General features: G+C 41.8%; 1 protein-coding gene across 6 annotated transcripts in view; it reads right to left on the reverse strand.

The window, feature by feature from the left end:
- Positions 1 to 519: 519 nt before the first annotated feature.
- The window catches only part of LOC126872340 (mucin-17-like), a 50771-nt gene continuing 30695 nt past the window's right edge, over positions 520 to 20595 (reverse strand). For 5 of the 6 annotated variants that reach the window (XM_050632173.1, XM_050632177.1, XM_050632175.1 and 2 more), the window contains 9 exons: positions 18263 to 18339; positions 12199 to 15301; positions 11586 to 11787; positions 11172 to 11285; positions 8657 to 8824; positions 7344 to 7586; positions 5702 to 5968; positions 5115 to 5429; positions 520 to 4826 (listed from right to left, as the gene is read on the reverse strand). In XM_050632173.1, the coding sequence (XP_050488130.1) occupies positions 4773 to 4826; positions 5115 to 5429; positions 5702 to 5968; positions 7344 to 7586; positions 8657 to 8824; positions 11172 to 11285; positions 11586 to 11787; positions 12199 to 15301; positions 18263 to 18308 (4512 nt within the window). In that variant the 5' untranslated portion in view covers positions 18309 to 18339 and the 3' untranslated portion in view covers positions 520 to 4772. The remainder of the gene's footprint in view (positions 4827 to 5114; positions 5430 to 5701; positions 5969 to 7343; positions 7587 to 8656; positions 8825 to 11171; positions 11286 to 11585; positions 11788 to 12198; positions 15302 to 18262; positions 18340 to 20595) is intronic. The other variant, XM_050632179.1, reaches the window with a different exon arrangement.

Consider the following 20595-nt stretch of genomic DNA (forward strand, 5'->3'; position numbering starts at 1 on the left):
GGCCAACGATTTTTCACCAAATTGCGGATAAAATATGAAAGGTTTATCTTATCTGTGGAATTTATATGTATACGAATTGATTTTCATTATAGATCTGCTTTTATCGTATAGAAAAACGAAATTATTTATCAGTTTCTCCTTAGAATGTGATTGGCACACGAAGCTTAAAATGTATTTTCTGGCTAGAAATTGTATATACACGAAGCTCGCCGGAAGTTCGTATATTTGTAGCGTAAACGAAAAAGGAGATTGTATATAGATTAATTTTCATTAGAGGTCTATTTTTATCGTATAGAAAAAAGAAAATAGTACGCGAATTCCCCATTAGAGTTAGGCGTTTCGTTCGAACGTGAAAAAGAACGTGAGATTTATTTTATTTCCTTAGAAGTCGTACACGAACGAAGTTTCGTAAGTTCATGTACGCGTATCAGCAATGAAAAGAATCTGTCGTACACGAATATTGTACGCTGATTCTTCGTTTTTACGTGAAATAAGGCAGTTGAAAGAACAAAACGAGCGTCGAACAATTACATTTATTTTGTTGGTCCAGCTATGCAGGTGCAATCGACACAGCTGTCGCGATAACTACGCGACCGAACACCATTATTTATCGTGTTTCGTTCATCAGCTTTCGATCTCTGTGATATTATTACACGTATAGTTTTATATCGACACATGCACGTTCGGTTTTCATTGGTTTTTCTATTAATTCTACACGCTCATTCGTCATTCTCGAAGGTATCGTTACGCGGCCACATTTTTCTCTAACTTCCTCCAAACGGTCTAAACATACATATTCCTCTTATAGCATCGATACTGAACATTTATATTATAATCGAACATTTAAATTCTTTTTTTTTTTTTTTTTTTTTTTTGGTACGTTGGTTTCACGCATTGCATTGTGCTGTAAATCTTGTCCACTTAGTTTCTTAAATAACTGTATTAACTTATTCGAGATATTATCTCTCTCTAATACTTTTCTATTATATTATATTAATTGAAGTAACGATTAAACTTTGGCAAAGAGATATTCGTAATAGAGTTAGCTTAAAATATTTCTGGACGAAATCCCCTTATAACGCGTAAGGTAAGTGTGTTGGGGATATGTACGTCATTCGTAACCGATAAGATATACGATATTGAGGGAAAAAGAAAATATTTTAACCGTGATCGACTACGTTTTAAACGTTATAAAATCCTTCCATCTTCCGTAAACTTTGCAAACTTTAAAAAGCAGTTCTTTGAATTTCAGGAATCGAAACTTCCAACGAGGTTGTCGTCGTTAAATCGAAAGAAGAAGTGGACGATATACTTGTAAAGAAGAATTCGATACGAAACCTTGATATATCCAACCATTGATATAATTAAATAAGATGTATATTTGGCGCGTTAACTGGTTTTGTGTAAGTCGGATATATCTTAATCTGTTGGAATTTTCAAGTGGACACTTCCTTCGGCTTTCACAATTCGATATTACATAAAACGATATCACACACAGAGTCTTCTATACGATTACGACGAATGCGAGTTATTAGTTAGCGGTTATAACATTAAGTATGACAGAAATCCTAACGTATATCGATTACGTGATATATATTTTGCTCCATTATATAATACTATTCAGGAAACAGGGACCCACGTCTTTCCAACGCTCGAATACAATCGCATCGTTCACGCGGGAAATAACTTTGATAAGAACCATTCTCGTAATTAATAATGGCGTGGCGCATGAAATTTCTCCTTCGCTCGCATCGAAGAACTATCAATCGAGAATTCACTTCGTTCCAAGCATCGGCAAATGAGATCATTGCGCTTAATATTCCTACTTTCTCTTCGACTATGTCGAATTTTTAATCTCTAGACACCTAACCGTCTTAATCCTTTGTAAAGGTCCTCTAAATGTAATTAATCCGAACGTTTCTAATCTTTTATCCTATGGCAAATGTTTATGCATTGTTACACCGACGTACAGTATCGTGCGAGAGGCTCAGGCTGTTTCTGTGAAAAAATTGTATTTCGCTTTTCATTTCGCAGAGACGACAACTAAAATTGATTAAGCGGCGTTGCTTCGAAATTTCCAGAGGAGGAGGCGAATGCTTCGGAGACAGTCGACTAAAAATCAAAGGTGGCACGAATCTTTCGCACGAAACTGTACGAAATTTTTCTTTTTATTTTTTTTTTTTTTTTTTATATTGACGGGCATCTCTGTGCTCTTAGACGTGTAAATTGTCATTGTCGTTTAATTCCATAAATGTGTATGTTCGATGTTCGTCGCGTTCCTCGCTGAAGCGTATTAGATTTACAATTTGAAAAATTTCTATCGTCTCTGTTCGATGATATTCTGGAAAGATGATGTACCATGAGTTACGTACTTTGTAGCCTCGACTATACGTCGACTCGTTTACCATATTACAGTACTATTACAAAGTTAGTTATTATGGATGTACTATACGTATGTGCTTAAATAGCGGGCTCGATAGAAGCTACGAAATAACCCTGTATTCCTGGTTTTGTTTTCTCACGCGCAGCTTAATTTCAGCTCTTCGTTCCAGTTCTTTACGTGACGTTTCATACAAGTTGGCGAAATCGCTCAATCTCGACTGTCGGTTGGGGGAGTAGGGGGGCAATTTTCGTATAAAATATTCTTTCATACGGTTCATGACACTGATAGTATTATACCAAAAATTTTGTCGATTTAACACTCATCTCGCGATGATTTCTAACGAATAAAAAGCCAGTATAGACGTCTGGTTTTGATTCTCTTTGATTTGATCTTGAAATTATTTGATCATTTTACAAGTTTATTAGCCTTTACGTTTAGAGAGATGGTAAACATAACAAACGGTACATTGCGTACATTTACATAATATTAATACGAAAAATTGGAAAAGTAGAATAGAAATAAATAATTATTTTGGTTAACAATTCGCTGACGTTAGAGGATATTCTATACAAATAAAAGACGAAACATTTAATTTCAACAAAAGCCGCAGTTACTCCTGTACATGTATAATTGCCATACAAATTGGTTTAAAAGATACACGGGATGACGGAAAATGTATAATTCGCGTGTTTCGCAAAAGTAAATTAATCCTTGACGAAAGAACCTATTTCTTAAGGCACACTCAGAGAAAGATCGTCGGTCAAAAATAACCGGTCGAAATGAATCATTAATACGATTGTTTACGTTCGTCGCATCATCTGATTGTTTTCAAATGCTGAAACGAAAATGCCTGATGGTTCACAGAAGCTAACTTTAACAGGGTTTAACGAAACCGACAAAATTTATGGGACAATTCGATGCGCTCCTGAAACGTGTTCGAAGTCTCTGAGAAAAATGGCGTGCGACTACGAACACGCTCGTGTAATTCCACGAGAATTCACGACACTTCCGCGTACGAAACGAACGAAAAATCTAACGGAATCTAACGATACAATTAATTTCTCCGTGTATTATTCGGGTTGGTTTCTATGTACAATTATAGAGAGCAACCTGCTACGAATCAAAGTATCTGTACAATGACAACAACAACAATAACAATAACAACAATAATACGGTAATATATATGTATATATATATATTATGTATACACATATCTATAGCTGGGAAAAGAAGAGAGAAAAAAGAAGAAGTCGATCGTGCGATTTCTCTGAATTCTTACAAATGTAACGTCGTAAACGATTGCAATACTAAATAATAATTAACATATTTTGTATACATACATATATTTCTTTTTACATCGTTAAGACGACACTAAATACACACACAGAATTCTCCGAGAAAGGTATCTCTCGCTTGTTTTCCTTTTTTACTCTCGTTTGGCCATACAATGCCGGTTGCGGAATATTTTATCGTAAGAAATAATTCTTCCGCGATTGCCATATTCCGGGATAACGCTATTGACTACGAAGTATGACGCATCAACATTAAATATTCAACTATACCTAATCGTCATCTTATTTATAAATATATGTACGCAATACGTGTAATATATATACATATGTATATTAAAATATTGACAAAAAGAGACGAAATCCACGGTAAAAAAAGCTTTACGAAATTGAATAGGCCTAAGAAATACGAAGTTGAATACCGTTGACGGATGGTCCGGATATCACAAATTAATTTTCGCCTCTTCGTCCTTCGCTTGAACACGTTACCATCCAATTTGTCTCCTCTTCTCAGTCAAGACGTATTTAGAATAAAATATCGATTTTAGTAATACTCGACTGGTAGCGTTGGATCATCGGTGATTGCTTCGCGTCTCATTCCGATTGAGTTACTCGAATTAAGAATTTCCTACTTGTAATTAAGTTCTATCATTGTTTGCACACTTTGAAAAATTCTGCTTTCATACGTGGACGAAATACCACGCAAAATTTCGTTACAAATTGACGTAGATCTGTTTGATAACTTAGTATTTGATGGCAACGTTCTCTTAAGAAATACCGAAACGTCGATCGAGAGGGGTAGACGAACGGATGGTAAGAAATGCTTTGAATTTTCTTGGCGAGATTGTCGGACGTCGAGAGGACGAAACAAAGGTCTCGAGCGAGATACAACCGTCGCTATGGTCCACGTATCACAAGTTAACTTCCTCCGTTCGATTTTCATTAGCTTCCTGTCCAGATAAAACTGGCATATCGTACGTCGTACAATCTCGCGGTTTCTTATCGTCTTCGGTGATGTTTATCGTTCACAGATAAAGCAGTTTTCTGCTACGACTTAGACTCGACGTCTGAACAGACGTTTCTTCGAAATCTCGAGCGGTTCACGTAGATTCCAGCACACCGCCGGCAAGTTTGGTCGCGTACAAATTTAATGCCTGAAAAAGTAAGATTCGCATTTATCTGACAAAATACCTCCTCCCACCTATCTCCGAACAGTACAGAATAATCATCTTGATAGATGATTCGTTTTTAAATATATCTCATTAAACAAACGAATCGTACGTAAATATCTTTCGCGCGCAGTTGTCACAGGGTTTCTTAATGAAAAATCGAGTATCCTTATGATCCCTTACGCGCGATCAAATACACGAAACGACACATTTTCTCGGAGTAAGCAAACTCGAAGGCAAGGTACAGGCAAGGGAGTTTAAAAAACAAATTACCTTGTAAATAAAAGCGTATTGTTCTTTCGTCTTGACAGCTCCAGCACGGTCCCGTCTGATAGTGTAAACGACCCTTGGCACGTCCACAGTCCTCGTAATCTCATATTGTCTAATTCCTAGGTCAAGAGCTATTAACGTTCCCGTACGTCCAGTGCCAGGACTACAGTGGACCACAATGGGTCCAGGGCCACCTCTTTGGAGTGCCCTCGCCTCGAGAAGCACAGCTATTAACCCGGCACCGTCCGACTGCACCCCGTTCACCGGCCACAGATACCAAATATGATACACTTCTCGGAACGTGTTCTTCTCCAAATTCTGTAAAAGTCACGTTTCGTATTAGCTTCGCCTCTAATTTTTACTTGTAGCAGTTGCATCTTTAAATGGACGACTTGGCGACAACGATGGATCCACCGATTGACGAGTGCATACACTACGTTAGAATAGTTGAGCGAAAAAGTGCTACAAAGCGTTACATTCGAGAACTGTCAACGACCAAAGCATAAATCTTGTAAGAAGAAAATCAAAAGGAGAAGAACGTGGGAAAGCATAATTTTTATAAGTTCGTAACGGTCCTTGATGTTCCTTACGTTTAAATGAAGCGTGGAAATGGCATATTTCTCTTTGGTTTCTCTCTTTTTCAGAGTAACTTGGAAGTCACCGTATAGCCGGCGACAGTCGGTAACTTCGGAGGGTGGGATGTACTCGGTGCATTTTTCCACCCCGTTCTCCACGAGATCGGTCAGCATGATGATCACTTTGCACTGTTGCTCCCAGATCATTCTCCAGAAGTCGGTAACGGTCGACTCCATCGGTGCTTGGCAAGCGACGTAATATTTCGTTGCGTTCTTCGGTCCCTGAAAATCATTATCGTGACTTGGTTACAACGAACAGTTATGCTCTGCTGGCTGACAAAGAAATTACAATATTTATATCCGTTTCGATCTTTATCGTTTCGTGTCTACTTTAGCGTCGTTCGTCTGAAAAGGAAACTCGTAACTGTAACGCAGAATAATTACATAGGATTGGGATTAATTAGCGAGATGTTGATCAACGTTAGTTTGAAATTAGTTCTGGGATAGAATTCGCTTATTTCGAGGCGAATCGATCGCAGTTAGAATCAATTAACGGGCGCAATAATTGCGTTGCGCCTAGGATACGATATCGATCGATATTATCGATGGGGAAGGAACAGTCCGGCGCTAATTGCAAGTCCGAGAACGTTGCCCTCGGTACGTTCGATGTTCGTCAATGGCAGCATGCTGTGTAATTGCAACACGCGCAAAGTGGAAACGTTGAAAACGTCGGATCGTCTGCATCCGTTGGTTAAAGCAATTCTAATCAACTGCTTGTTATTTCTCGAAGGACCGTAAACGGTCTTTGAACGGGACGTTATGGGGTAGGATGACGAGACGACGGTGAGATTTTAAGTTGCTTATAAATGGAAATCGGCTGTTTAAACGTGAAACGTTGGAATAGCCGATGAACACAGTGTCTGTACTGTTATGTAACAGTAATAACTTCTGGAAAATGATAAATAAGCAACACAATGAGCAATAGGTGAAATAATCATAGGCAAGAGCGCGGACAACATACGTATGCGAGTACATGTGTCTGGCAATATGAAATCTCATTGTGTTTTCATTTCATCTTTCGAGAACCAGTGGACTAATTGATTTAATTAGCAATATTACATTTAGAAAAATCGCCTACTTATTCTCAGAGCAACGATTAACCATTTCTTTTGTCGGTACAGTGCATTTATTTAAATGCTCTGGTAGTTCGATGGAAACAGGTGTTGACGTTCGTCCTGCTTCCGCGTATTGCCGTGCTTCCAGCTTACGCAATAGTCATTCGTGTTCTTTGTAATGCATTATGCAACATCCTTTTTCTCACGCAGACAAAACGCTGCTTTAACCCTTACTCACGTACGATCAGATCGCTCGAGATACGCAACCAAGTGTTTTTATTAAGCTGATTTTCCGAGATCGCGCGGATGATTTGTTCGCTGGAACGAGAATGAATGAACCGGGCGCGTCGAGTACTCGCTCGAATGAAACGTAAGAGTAGAATGAAAAGAAACGTTTCGTTGCAACGAGATTACATTATTTCCTTCTCACCTTTACTCGATATACCATAGAGTCTCGTGGGCAATCGGTCCCTTTCGATCGTAAGCATTAAAATCTACTTGGGAATCGAAGTAATATCGGAACTTGTGTTAAGGCAGCTTACCCGAACGTAACTGGCGTTGATGTACTCCGTAAGAGGATCGTTGTTGATTTTTTGTAGGAGCACTCTGGTCTCCGGAAGCGGTATCACGTTCGCGTATCTGTTCTTCACTTCCGCCCCAGCAGGCAATTCGTCTATCTTCGCTGAAACTTGTGGAATACCGGAGAATTCCTCGTTGATTGCGTTAACGTCGTTACAGAAGGATGAAAGGGCCGCGAAGTTCAACGGGTGAGACGGAATGGCGCTCTGCAACGAGGACACGCGTTTTGTAGAAACATGATTTTCCTGTATTTCACTGCAACGTTAACCGAGTTCAGCGGAGTTTCGTCCGAGCTTTCGGATCTTCTAACTACCATTCGTTTTCATGCCCCATCTCCTCGTCAATTCCAGCGAAATTAATTCCCTTCGTTGGTTTAATCGTTTCGTCCCATTAAAAGACGAATATGCGGAAGAAAATTTAGTAATCGGAAACTAACGATTTAAGAGACACTCTCCCTTCAACTCGATTAACGTTAAATGCTTGACCAGACTTATTTTATCTCTCACAACGCTACTACATAGACTTTTATCCTTCGAAAGGTTTAAACGTTTGTCAAAGATTACCTGGGATAACGTACAGTGCATTACTTTTCCCTTACAGTTTTCTAATTGCAACGTCTAAAATAATGCCACGTTATTTTATGATAATTCGGTGGGAAAGTACTACGGGGAGACAATTTTCTACGTGGTACCCGAAGAGTTAATTTCTATTTACAAGAACGTGTTAAACGTATGCTACGAAGAAAGGAAGACACGTTTGGCCAGGACACGTTAGAAAGCAAAATGCTTTTGTGCGTAAGACGATACAAGATTAGATAATCAATTTATTTTGCTTGGATAAAAATGACTAAATTGTTTCGTTTTGACGATTTTGAACGATGAAATTCCATTTATCCGGAAGTTTTTTAAGGAAAAAAATGGCGGAAAAAGCACGCGCGAGTAAAATATTCTCAATTTGTTCCTGTCCTACATTTCGAGTTACGACACGAGCATAAGTCTGTCTTCGTTCTGGTTGATCTACCTAATAGAAAGTTGAGTTGTAAGAAAACAAACCAGTTCGTTTTTTACCACTTTAGCGTGGGTAAGTAATTGTACCATTGGTTTCCTGTATTTGCTCTTTTATGAAAGGAAAACAAAACGTTTTAAACGGAACCATTCGCATCGATATTTTTATCCGTTTGCCGTTTCGTGCGATATGTACTCTATTTCTTAGGAAACACGTTCCACTCTTTAGCAAAAAATCGTAAAAAAAAAAAAGAAAAAAAAATGAAACTTACCGAATCCTCGAAAGTTGGATTCCCATAGCTTCTTTTCGAAGATCTCGTCACGCCTTTGCGTCTGACGCTGTTGTAAGCGGAAACACTGTCAAGGCTGTAAGCGTCTAAAGACACGGGACGACATCGTTCGCCATAGTTAAACCTCGTTTGCCTCTTCCTCATGATAAACTGCAAATAATTTTCCACCGAATTAGCACATCTGCTCTCTGAACTTTCCTGAGAAACATGATTCTATCATTTTGCAAACTAACCACTCGTGGAACAAAGCGTTCGAAAGAAGGTGATTTTAGCGGCAGTATGAAATGCACTCGAAATTTCTCGCAAGTTTCTAGCGTTAGAATATGAAAATTTGTATTCTCCGATTGTAAGCTCGCGGTCACGGAGTTTACAGTAGCCGTTGTTCTCTACCAACGAATATTATGCACACTTCGAACGAATATCATCGAAACAGTTTCCAGGGAAATTCATAGAAAGTGCAACAAAGAAATATCTCCGTTTATTAACGAGTCTCGTTTTCGTTGCAGTGGCGAGTGCCGCTAGTCTCGTAATTTCAACGTTCATCAAGGATATCGGCAAGGATCGTGCTTCGTCTTAACATTAGACACAATCCTGTCATATCTCAAAAACAATCATCGAGAAGAACAATCTGCTGTTTTAAATTGTCCTTATTTTGAACGAGACATAGAAAACTGAGGAATAATATCTGCCGATTCCTCGATGGACCTTTCTAATGTTAATTCGCATTGTTCTTCACAATGAGAAGCAAACAATCTTGAAACATCGTGCAGCAAGCTGTGTGTTTCTTCTGTCGAAACACGTTCCGACGATCAGTTTCGACATGGAAACACGCGTGAATGAAATACACGAGGCGAAAACCAATGAAGCGTTGATGGTTGCTCGGTCTAATAGCCGATTCAAGGACGAGCATCGTGTCTTTTGTAGCGAACAAACGACGAGGTGCATCGTGTTTTTCTCGCGGTTGGAACCGCAAATGATTTTGTCCATTTTTTTTTTTTTTTTTTTTTTTTTTTAAGAAAGAATTTCACGCCCGACCGGAAACGAGTCTTTTAAATAGGAAATTGAAACGCGTTTTCGCGATTTCTTTCCCCTTCCTTTGATCTTGAGCGATCGTTACATCGTAACCGATCAGTGGCAGAGTTAGATTGATATGCAATTTTCTTGTACTATTAACGAAAGTAGCACAGTTAGCCTTATTTGCCAAGACAAGATAAATTATCCTCGTCTTCGTTACGCTCTCATTGCTTTTTGTATTTTTACTTTCCCGATAATTTCATTGTGAAAAATGATTTATTGCAATTTATCTCAAAATCGTGATTCCATCTTTCGTACACATAATTCTAATACTAATGACGATGCTACTAACTGACAGACGATGCACAAATGTAATTCGCTGTAGAAAGGAATATATCTCTGTCTTCGATGGCAAAGATTTCTAACAAACTTCACGTATCTATAGTCATCCAGTTCGGTCTACACGTTCAAACTTGAAATGCGTTGCAGTGGATGCATCGACGTGTAAGATTCGCGAAATTTGCATCGATACCAACGTCGAAACGCGTGTTTCAAAATGTCCGATGTTTCCAACTCCGCTATTATTATCGTTATCAGAGGAATTATAAAGAGCAAAAGATCAAAGACTAGAGAGAAATGGGCGAAAAGGTGATTAATGGAGAGAAACTGATTTATCGAGGAAATTTATTTCCCAACAAATTCTGTTCGATATTCTGACGTCTGCATCGATGCAAATTAATTTTGATGCCGATTCGCCGATACGGATCTACGTACATTGCCACATGACCTTTTTAAACAATTAAAAAAACGCTGTATCTTTGCGTGAAAAAACGGGACGAACACGGACGTAAAAGTGCAAACACTCACACGCACACGCACATGTATTTATCATTAGATGTTACGTACACTGGAAGTAAATCACAAGTATGGACGGATGAATACGTAACACGATGCGAAATGAGCTTAATGCAAGCAGGAGGAGGCCTTTTTCAGAGAGTATAGATCTTTGCTGACCTGCGTAACTGGGAATCTCGTTTCATTAGTCTTGAATGATACTTTTTCGTGCGAGTGGTGCCAGCCGATAAGCGTGCGACGAATGATAACATAGTTTCGCGTTCTTTGACTCGCGAACGTATCGACGAGATAATCATCGATTCGACGTGAATGTAAAGGAATGAGTTGATTTTGGGTGAACAGGATATTCATCCGTCCGAAAGTGACGGCAGATCGTACGGTACGAACGAGAGTGTTTAACAAGCAAAATGAAAAAAGCCACTTGTTCGTTAATTATCGTTAATTATCTCGAGTTAGAAAAAATTTAAGAAACAAATGAGATTTGACCGTATCGTGATCGACAAGGCGTGAATATCTCCATAGAATTCGAATATATAATATTATCGAATGTTCAAATGAAAAGCAGAGTGCGTTTTATTTATCTTGGACGAAAGTAAAAAGTATTGATTGATAAAAAAGAAATCGTTACCAGAAGACCGGTGAGAAGAACCAGGCAAATCAAGGCAACCGAGGAGACCACGACGACCGCTATCGCGTTTCCGGAATCTGGACCCTTTTCCTGTACCAGAAGAAATCTGTGTATCTGAAAAGAGTGGGTCAATCGGCGGAACACGTTAACTAAATTGTATTATGGACATCGGTTAATTATCTGCAATGTGATGCTCGACACTGAACTCAAGTTTTGTTCGCTTTCGACCAAGAAGACAAGTAGAAATAAAATTACGGCGTTCAAATATAGCATCACAAAGCTCAGAATCGTTTTTGTGAGAAAATATTAAGATTTTGACTCTGTATAAATTATCAACGACAGATATATATGCAAATACACGTTGTAAAATTTCGTCGACAGATCTCTTATGGCTATAAATTACGATAAACTTACGGTAATCGGGAACTTGACGTGGTCCCGCGAATCCTCGTACAAACTGGGCAACATTTTCGTCATAGTGCTGTCGAACTTGCCAACTTCGTCGACGACGTAAATCAAGATGGTCATCATGGGCATGTCGGACGACGATGGCGTAGTATTCGGTGGCTCCTGACACGGATTTTGATGGAAAATAATTTGTTTGTCGGATACCGGCCTGTAACGGGAGACGACGAAGATACTATCTGTTAAACGTTAAACATATACCAGCGACGTCGAGAGGAAATTATAACGTGTATTAACCTCAAAGCAACGCACGGTTCCGGAAACTCTCGGCTACGTGCCGCTGGTTATCGCGAGATTTGCTTTAGACCCACGATACTGCCAGTTTCTTTATAAATAAATTTATTCTATATCGAGATGAAAATCGACTAGGTCAGGTACTTTCTAAGCTTCGAGTCTCCCTATTCCACAAATTTATTTACTCCGCGTGCACTCGATTCGTTGCTTCGTGACAGTTTCGTGCGTTATTTTTCCTTGCGATAATAAAAAATTGACAAATTTATTCGACAGTGGGAGAGTTCTTTACTTATGGAATAACTAAGGAGGAAGAAATTGCGACACTCACTTGTCCATCCCGGACGTCAAAATGTTCGCCAGGGTGTGCCTCAATTTGTCCATTTGTGGGCACACGTCGAGCGAGGTGCCTTCCACGTCGATTCGAACTAGCGACGTAATCTCCTCCTGGTCGGGTAACACCGTCGCGTCGTGCGCCGTGACCGACGGTATGTCGGAAACGGGCATTGCCGGGCTCGTGCTACTCGAAACCGGGGTCCTTGGCTCGAGACCGATCGGGACAAAGGGGCTGGAAGTAGCCACTCGCGTGGCATCTGTCGTGTAAACGTTCGGTATCGACGTGAATTCCACGGGGGACTCGGTAACGTTCGCCATGAAATAGGAATCCTTGGAATCCTTTGAAATCGTCTGTTCCGTTCTAATCGTGGTCGTCGCGACATTCTCTTCGCTCGTGGTGCTCCAAGAATCCGTCACGTCTATCGTTTTCTCAACTTCATCCAGGCTGGTCGAGCTGCTGTCGGTTTCCTCGTCGACGAAACTCGGCCGAGTCGTAAACTCGTCCTTGGACTGTATCGTTTGGCTCGGTATCGACGTAGGAACGATCGTCCGGTCCGTCATTGGATTACTCGTGGCAGGAATTTCGGTCTCGCTGATCGACGACGTATTCTCCGTGGTCGATTCGTTGCTCGCTGTCGTGGTGCCTTCGTTGGGCGTATTTTTTGCGAGTAAATCCTTAACCGTAGGCACGACGGAAGTTTCGTTTGGCAAATCGCGTCCCTTGGGTGGTTCCTCGGTAGCGTTCCGCCAGGGAAAAGTGGTCGAATCGGACAGGCCAACGAACTCGAACTCGACGTTGGTAGTGGTAGGTACGAAAGTTTCCTCGGGGCTGAGAGTGCCACTTACACCGGAAGGGATTTCGTTGGTTCCGTTAGCGTCCGAGACAGTTGGTGGTTCGGTGACGTTCCCTACGGAGGTTTCTTCGATGGTGGTCGTGGGCAAGACGGTGGCACTGTCCGTTGCTACTTTGACGGTGCTCGTGTCCGTGGGTGTAGTGGGGAATATCGGCAACTTCTCGTCGGAAAAATTCCCTTTGATCAGTGGATACTCGGTGGAGAGCTCGGTGGCGTTGAGCGTTGATCGTATCAGCAGAGAACCAGCTACGTTCGTCTGCACGTCCGCGTTCGAGAGCATTCCGAGGTCCGTTTGCGGTTCGACGGGTTCCGTTGTTAAAGGTGTGGGCGTTGTCCGAACCGTAATCTCCTGCAAGGAGGCCTCGTAGGTTCGTTTATCGCCACTCTCGGGCTTCGCGCTGACTTCCGTTATCCCGTTTCCAGTCACATCGACGTTCCCCATCCCAGAGGTCTCGCGGCTCTCAGCCCACCGAGAAACGTCATTTCCCGCGCTCGTCGATTTTTCTCCGCTCTCGTCGATGCCCTTCTGTTCGCTTGATTTCTCGACCACGGTCTGATTCGTCGGTCTAGTTTCCTCTAATCTAAGCAAAGGCGCGGTCGTTATTTGAACGGACGGGCGTACCTCGGTGCTCGAGATAGTCGATGATTCGTTGCTTACTTTCTCGTAATAGGTCGGCTTAAACTGCTGGATGCTATTCTCCAACACGTCCGAACCTTCGGTTACGACGAACTTTTCTTCCGACTGTCCCTTGCCGATCGTGTTCTCCAAAGCAGAAGCTTCTTCCGTGGTGACGTCCAGCTGGTTACTGGCGTTACGAACTGGCGACTCCTTAGGCAATTTCGTGTAAGGATAGGGTTTCTGGTCCGCGAATCTGTCTGTGGCGTTCTTCTTCGCGACGATCGTTCTCTTCGAGCTTGCAGACTCGAACGCTATAGTTCTTCCTCTGGGAACCGGACTGGAAATTCCTTGAATCGTGGAAGATTCTTCGCTCGTCCTTTCGGTGGTAAGCCGCGCCAATTTCTCCTCATTTTTTTCCTCTATTTCCTGCTGTTTCTCGTGACTGGTCTCGTTAGCGTTCGCAGAATCGCGCAAAAAGTCCTTGTCCCGATTCGACGTGCGATTTAATTCGTTGGCAAGGCCAGCGTCCTTTGACGTCGAGTTTTGGGACTGTCGATCGATAAACCGCTGGATCACGGGCTGAGTCACGTTCCCGACGACCTCCACCTCCTCCTTCGGATGGCGCGACTCGTGAGTCACCGGAATCTCCTCGGTGATAAAATTTGTCGCGTTTTCGAGAGGCGTCCATTTGTCAGCCGAGTCGGTCTCCACGCTCTTCTCCGTCGAGATTTTCGAACGGTGGCTGTAGTTGACGTACGTGTCATTGATCAACGAGACGGACACGTCCTCCTCTTTTCTCTCGTCGGCCTCCTTTAAGTCCGGAACTTCCGAGTTCTTCACCGGACCCTCCGCCTTTTTCTTCCTTTGCTGAAACTCTCCGAGGAAACGAACTTTTTCCGGAGCTGACTCGTTCTCAGGGTTAAACGTTTCTGATTTTAACCCGGAATCCGTGCTCGCCTCTTTCGAGGAACTCGCCGCTTCTTCCTTCGTGTCTGTCGCGCGTTCCTCTTTCACCTCCAAGCCATCTTCCGACGATTTCTTAGCTTCTCTTGGTTCCTGCCTCGAGGTATCGTTGGAGCGTTCGACGAACCCGGTTTTGTTCTTCGTCTCGTCGACTTTTGATTCCTCCAGCGCCGGTTTCGCGGTTACCGTGGTCAAACCGTTGGTTCCGGATAGCCTGTAAGCGTCCGCGGATATCGTTTTCGTGCTAGAACTCTTCCCAGAAGTTCCATAGACGATTTCCTCGAGCTTGGATCCGCTGTTGGCTGAATCTACGGTCGATAATCTGTCGACTTGATCGCGCGACCTGATTCCTTGCAACTCGGTATCCTCGTCGATCGGCATTGGCACTTTCTCCTTGTCCACCGTTTTGGCATCTTTTACGAGCTTATCGTCTACCGTTTCGAAACCTCTTTTAGTCGAGTTGTACGGTCCGACGGCTTCGTTTTTCGACTCTGCTAAGGGAAACTCCGACTCGTCTCTCGATGGTATTTTGTTTAAGATCGTCTTGTTCTGTTCGAATATCGATGTTTCCGATACGTCGGGGGTGAGCAGCTTCTCCGAACTCGACGATGGGTCTTTCGTCGCGTCCACGGCGACCGTGCTGAAGAGCAGCACGAAAACACCTGAAACATATCGGTTAATACCGGACGATCAGTTTTAAATTGTTCGGAAATTGTCGAGAATGTTTGTAACTTTAAAATATGTAGATCGCGCTTTAAAATTGAAGCCATCGATTTAGACAGCGTTAGGTATCGAGGTTACAGACGAAATAATACCAAAATAAAAAAAGAATTACACCAGATCAAATATTCTGCTACTGCATCGTCTATCGAGATTTCCAAATATTCTCGTAAACCGGACTATTTTGTTATTAAACAACGCCAGTGGTATTTGATTTTCATATTTGTGTTATCTACAGCAATTACGTAAATCAAACTAGTAGCGTGCTGCAGTGTATATGTACGCACATGTGTGACTGTGATTACAATCACGCTTATGGTTACTGTAGTTGAATTAGACGGGATAAACAGGAATTACAGTAAAATAATAACAAACTGAATGGAACTGGAAGATAAGAGCTTGCGCGTATATTTCGTGTAAACCTTCGCTTAAACTGTCTTAAATGTTCGCAGCAGACATATTTAAGCGATTAGTAACGTCGCTAAGTATTCTTCAACAAAACGTGTTTCTCTGTTAAGTGGTTCGAACGTGTCTGCAAGGTATATCGAAATTTACGCCAACATTGTACGTAGATTATATTATCTTCTTTCTTAAACGAAATACCGTTTGTTACGATAAAGACCAGATGTTTTAATAACAATATCAGGAACAGAATGAGAATGCGTATTTTTAGCTTCCTCGGAGTTATTCACGATGTTGCTATTACCTTATTTTTAGATTTACGAACATTTGGAAAATTGCTGGAAAAAAAACACAAACTCTACGTTCCACGCAGTCAGACGTTTAACGGATAAATTATTTTTTAAAGAGAAGAGAATTTTATAAACGAAGGCATTGCCACGAGTCCGTTTCAAAAGCGACTGGATTCTACAACCGATAATTCTAGTTAAGTATACGTCGAGTTAATTGCTATGAAATTATCGACCGTTAAGGGTTAATCGCTACTTTATCTTGAATCCAGTAAACGAGGGGCTGATCGTTGAATCGGTGAACCGTGAACAGTGTCGCGGACGATCGACGTATCAGCGATGAACACGTGCAAACGCCGAGCCAGGCGATGGATATTGACAACGGTGACTGGTTCTCACAGTGAGTTGAAATAAAAATGACCGTGGAGAGCGTGGACGAAGCTCTTAATGGATCTAAAAACCGGTTGGCCGGGAATTGCTCAGCCAGCCATCGAGAAACGATTCATGAACCTCTATGATGTAGTTTGCCGCGCATTCTACGCTACGGCGGATGGAAAAATGTGTATGCAACGCGGTGTGTATGTTCGCGTGCCTCTGAATGTTAAACAGACCACGGGATTATGCAGAAGATTTAAGTATGCGCACCTGACCTCTACCGATGTGGACAGGTTACGTGAAAATGTGTACATGGGCGGGTACGATTACGAGGTTTCTGTCGCGGGTTTCGATCGTGTTCGACGACGTTCTTTCAGCATCCCTTTCAGCAAGACGATCGAGTGTTGCGCAGTTACAGTCGTAGAAGTAATTCTATCGCTTCTGCGAATTCCGGCTTGAAACTTGCTTCTAACAGAGGAGCGAATAACGAATGAAGTGTGAAATAGCAATGAAACTAGAAAATGTTGACGCATATTCTACGGTAGTTGGCTAGTTCGATGCTTTGGAAACTGGTGATTAACAAGCAATGAGACGGAATAAAGTAAAGTAAATTAGAGATTACTCGCACAGAGATAATTGTATTCCAATTATACGTACAACACTGGTGAATTAGTTATCTCGCGATTGGATTAAATCGCTTTTGGCAATTAGAAACTAGAATATTTGGGAATTAGAAATGTTGCCTTTGTCGGTGAACGTTCTTTGAAACGGTCCAAAAATCGTTCTAACGTAAGCATCGAACCACGCGCTTTCTAATTCTTTAACCGATTCGATTCTCGTTTTGCATTCTTCGCAGAGTCATCAGTTCGGAACGGATCATCCGGTAATAATACGGATTCGGCTGGAAACGCCGAAAGGAAACTTTCGATTTCGATTTGTACACAATGAACGGATATAGGAGACTTTCGATTTCGACGCCATTATTTCTTTTTCACATCGATCCCGCGGTCAACTTATTAATCGGTGATTACGTTCCTGTAACGTTCCTGTAACTGATAGCCAGCCACGTTTCCAAAAATTGTTCGTTTCGATCTTTGAGAACGCGAAATGAACTCACCGGAGACCCGGAGGAAAGTTGAACGACGTGGCTTGGTTCGAGCGCAACGGTAAATTCGTATTGTCAAGGCAAGTGTTACGGTTTCAGCCTGCAGTCCGGCACGGCATGGCGATTCTAACAGTACTTGATGGCCGAGCAGCGTGGTTCGTGTAGTCGCCCTCGATTGCCAGCCTTTACGCGATGCAACAGGATGCATTCGAGCGATTCGATTCTCGGTCCAACGGAAACGCGGATCGTGCAGTTACGCGCGCGTGAAAGTTATGACGAAATCCTTGCTGCGCGACCATTTATTTCTCAATCGTGACAGATACGCTCTCGCGGAGCTCCGTAGAAAGCGCTAGATTAAGAAAAATCACCGAGGTTAATGAAATCTTGATATTGCAGGAGAATCGTTTCGGATAGAACGCGTGCGTGCTTAGCTGTGGTTCGATCGCATAGAAATAATAATCTCAAATCGATAATACAGATGAATTACCTGTGTAGTCTGTGTACGTTTCTGTTCGCTTATATTCTATCGCACTCCACGCGAATTAGATTTCGTACAGCGTGTCGATGATTTTTGGTATCAGAACTATCGACAACTGTAGCGTAAAACTTAAAATAAAAGATATTAAAATGGCAGGTAATGGGAAAAGTACGTAATGCAAGTACACGTTATGCGTTTACCGGTTAATGAATTGCGCAAATCGACCGATCGATTCAGCTTTGTTACGTATCCTTACCTGTGCATACTCTTAACACGAGTGGCACTCTTCTTCTTCCAGTCATCTCCACCGTTCGTTAGACCTCCTCGCGGAATCTGCAACGAAAATTACAATTCGATTTACACCTACTCGCAAACGACGTTTTACCTTCTGTATTATTTATTCTAGCAATTAGAGGATAGCGTGCTACCCGTTACATACTCATTTTCGATAACGCGTCGAGTAAGAAGCTGAGAAGCGTTTAAAATCCTACATCGAAATTTTACTGAATGTTACTTAATGATAGTAAACGATCCAAGTGGAAACATTATATCGCGAAGAACGATTAAATTCTTCGTTCGCTTCTGCTCAAAATGCCTCGCAGTTTATAGTTTAGTCGATAGCTATCCAATCAATGGTAACGAAGATGAACGCTTTGTGGTTTCTCGTATCGGTAGCTCCGTGGTTTCCGGCAAAAGTGGCGCGATTTCAATCTCGCAGAATGCTTACTGCAACAAATTGAATTCCGAACGTTCTACAGAAATAAAAAGATTCGTGTGAATGACTAGCGAATGCGTGCTCTAGAGGTAACGATCGATAAGAGCGATTCGCGAGATAAAGCGTGAAATAAAATATTCGACAGACCCAAAATCAGCAGCGATGCAAATTTTCCTCACGATTTCCATGAAAATCGTCGGGGGAAAAAAGAGAATAGTCGCAGTGGAATGCAATGTCGGAAGTAAAATTCGAGCGGAACTTTTATCTCGTGTTTCGCATCGACCGTGTCTCGTTCATTGAAGTTCCAAAGCTTCTATGGTCGAACCTTCTCTAATTTGACGTCGGAATTAGAATAACCAGACGTCGTTGTATTCGTTACATAAATCCGATGTCCCTCCGACTATCGATTTATAAATCGTCGTGTCCGTGTCACTGCCACTTATTGTCATTGACCAAATGATTGCCAGACCCTCCTACCGACGGCGCGTGCGGCCGCTCCGGGCTGATCACGCCGTCACTTTCTACTTGCACGCTATCGTTTCTGACGCTCGTACTGCATTTTCGTTTGCAAAGATTCATTTTTAAGCGCTGCACATGGCGAGGGGGTAATCGTAATACAACCGGACAGCGACTGATTTCACCTAAAAAAATAAGTCGAAAATATGGAATACAATTTTTCAACGACGCTTCGTTTCTGAAAAAGTCCGGCTTGAAAATTTGTCAAGTATACTTCAACTTGGCTAGATGCCGGTTAGGTGAGAAAAAACGATAATGAAGCATTTTACGAAAAAATGTTACTCTACGTTTTCGATTTATTCTCAAACGTAGTTTAAAACTGGATTGACAAAATCTCAGTATACTTGTCAAATATTCAAAGTCGATTTCCTCGAAAACGAAATCCCTGCCTGATCGTGCTACGATAACCGCCTCGCTTTGCGTGCAAAGAAATCTGCGCTGTTCCTTTGCCTCGGTATCTTTTCTACGAAACAAGATAAGTTAAATGACAGTTATAGTTATAGCTTAGGAACATACCTCAGAGACGAGAATGTTCGTACGACTTCGGCAATCTATTGTCTCTTTGAAGATAAAGCTCGAGCGAAATGTGGGAGGAAAAAGAGAAGGAACGCGGATACGTGTGACCTGGTTCGCGACACGATTCACCTCGCTGGCTTTAATCTATATACAGTTGAAGAACCAGCTGGAATGTTTTATAGAAGCATCTGGCGATCGTGCGACGAGTTTCCGCCCGATTTCGGCTTTACATTCCGGCGCATAAACCTTGCTAAAAGAAATTTTAGTTAAAGGCTTATACTTGGCAACGTTAGTGGATTAGAGATTGAACTCGAACAGATCTGAGAGTATTTCGTGGTAGCTCGAACGGAGGTAAAGTTTCGAAGCGACGCTGATTAGGCAGGAAATGCGGAATCATGCGGAGAAACGTCGTGAAAATTGTCCGCTTCCTACGTTTGATTTTATTTATTCGCCGTATGTTTCGAAGGCAGCAAGACCGTTCGCGTCATAAGCCTTGACTTTCTTTTTCTTCCTAGTTCGTTCTAGCACTTGACACTAGGTACTCGTCTCAACACCGGAGCTTGTTTTAATTCTGAACGCGGACATTTTGACTTTCCTTCGTTTTTTCCCCTCATTATTTTCCTACTTTTAGTCCTAAGACTTTTATGCTCGATGACTTTCTCGTATTTTCGTTGGGATGCAGTATACGCTGCTCTGTTTACTGTAAATATTAAGCAAAATTTTTCGATCACAAGCGAACGATATATGCGATAAGACTACGTAAACGTAAATTTCCAGCTTCATTTTTGTAACGTCGTATGAAAAACGCCTGCCTGAAGTACGGTTAATTGACATTACAAGAC

This window comes from Bombus huntii, chromosome 13 (genome assembly GCF_024542735.1).
Source record: "Bombus huntii isolate Logan2020A chromosome 13, iyBomHunt1.1, whole genome shotgun sequence".
NCBI lineage: Eukaryota > Metazoa > Arthropoda > Insecta > Hymenoptera > Apidae > Bombus > Bombus huntii.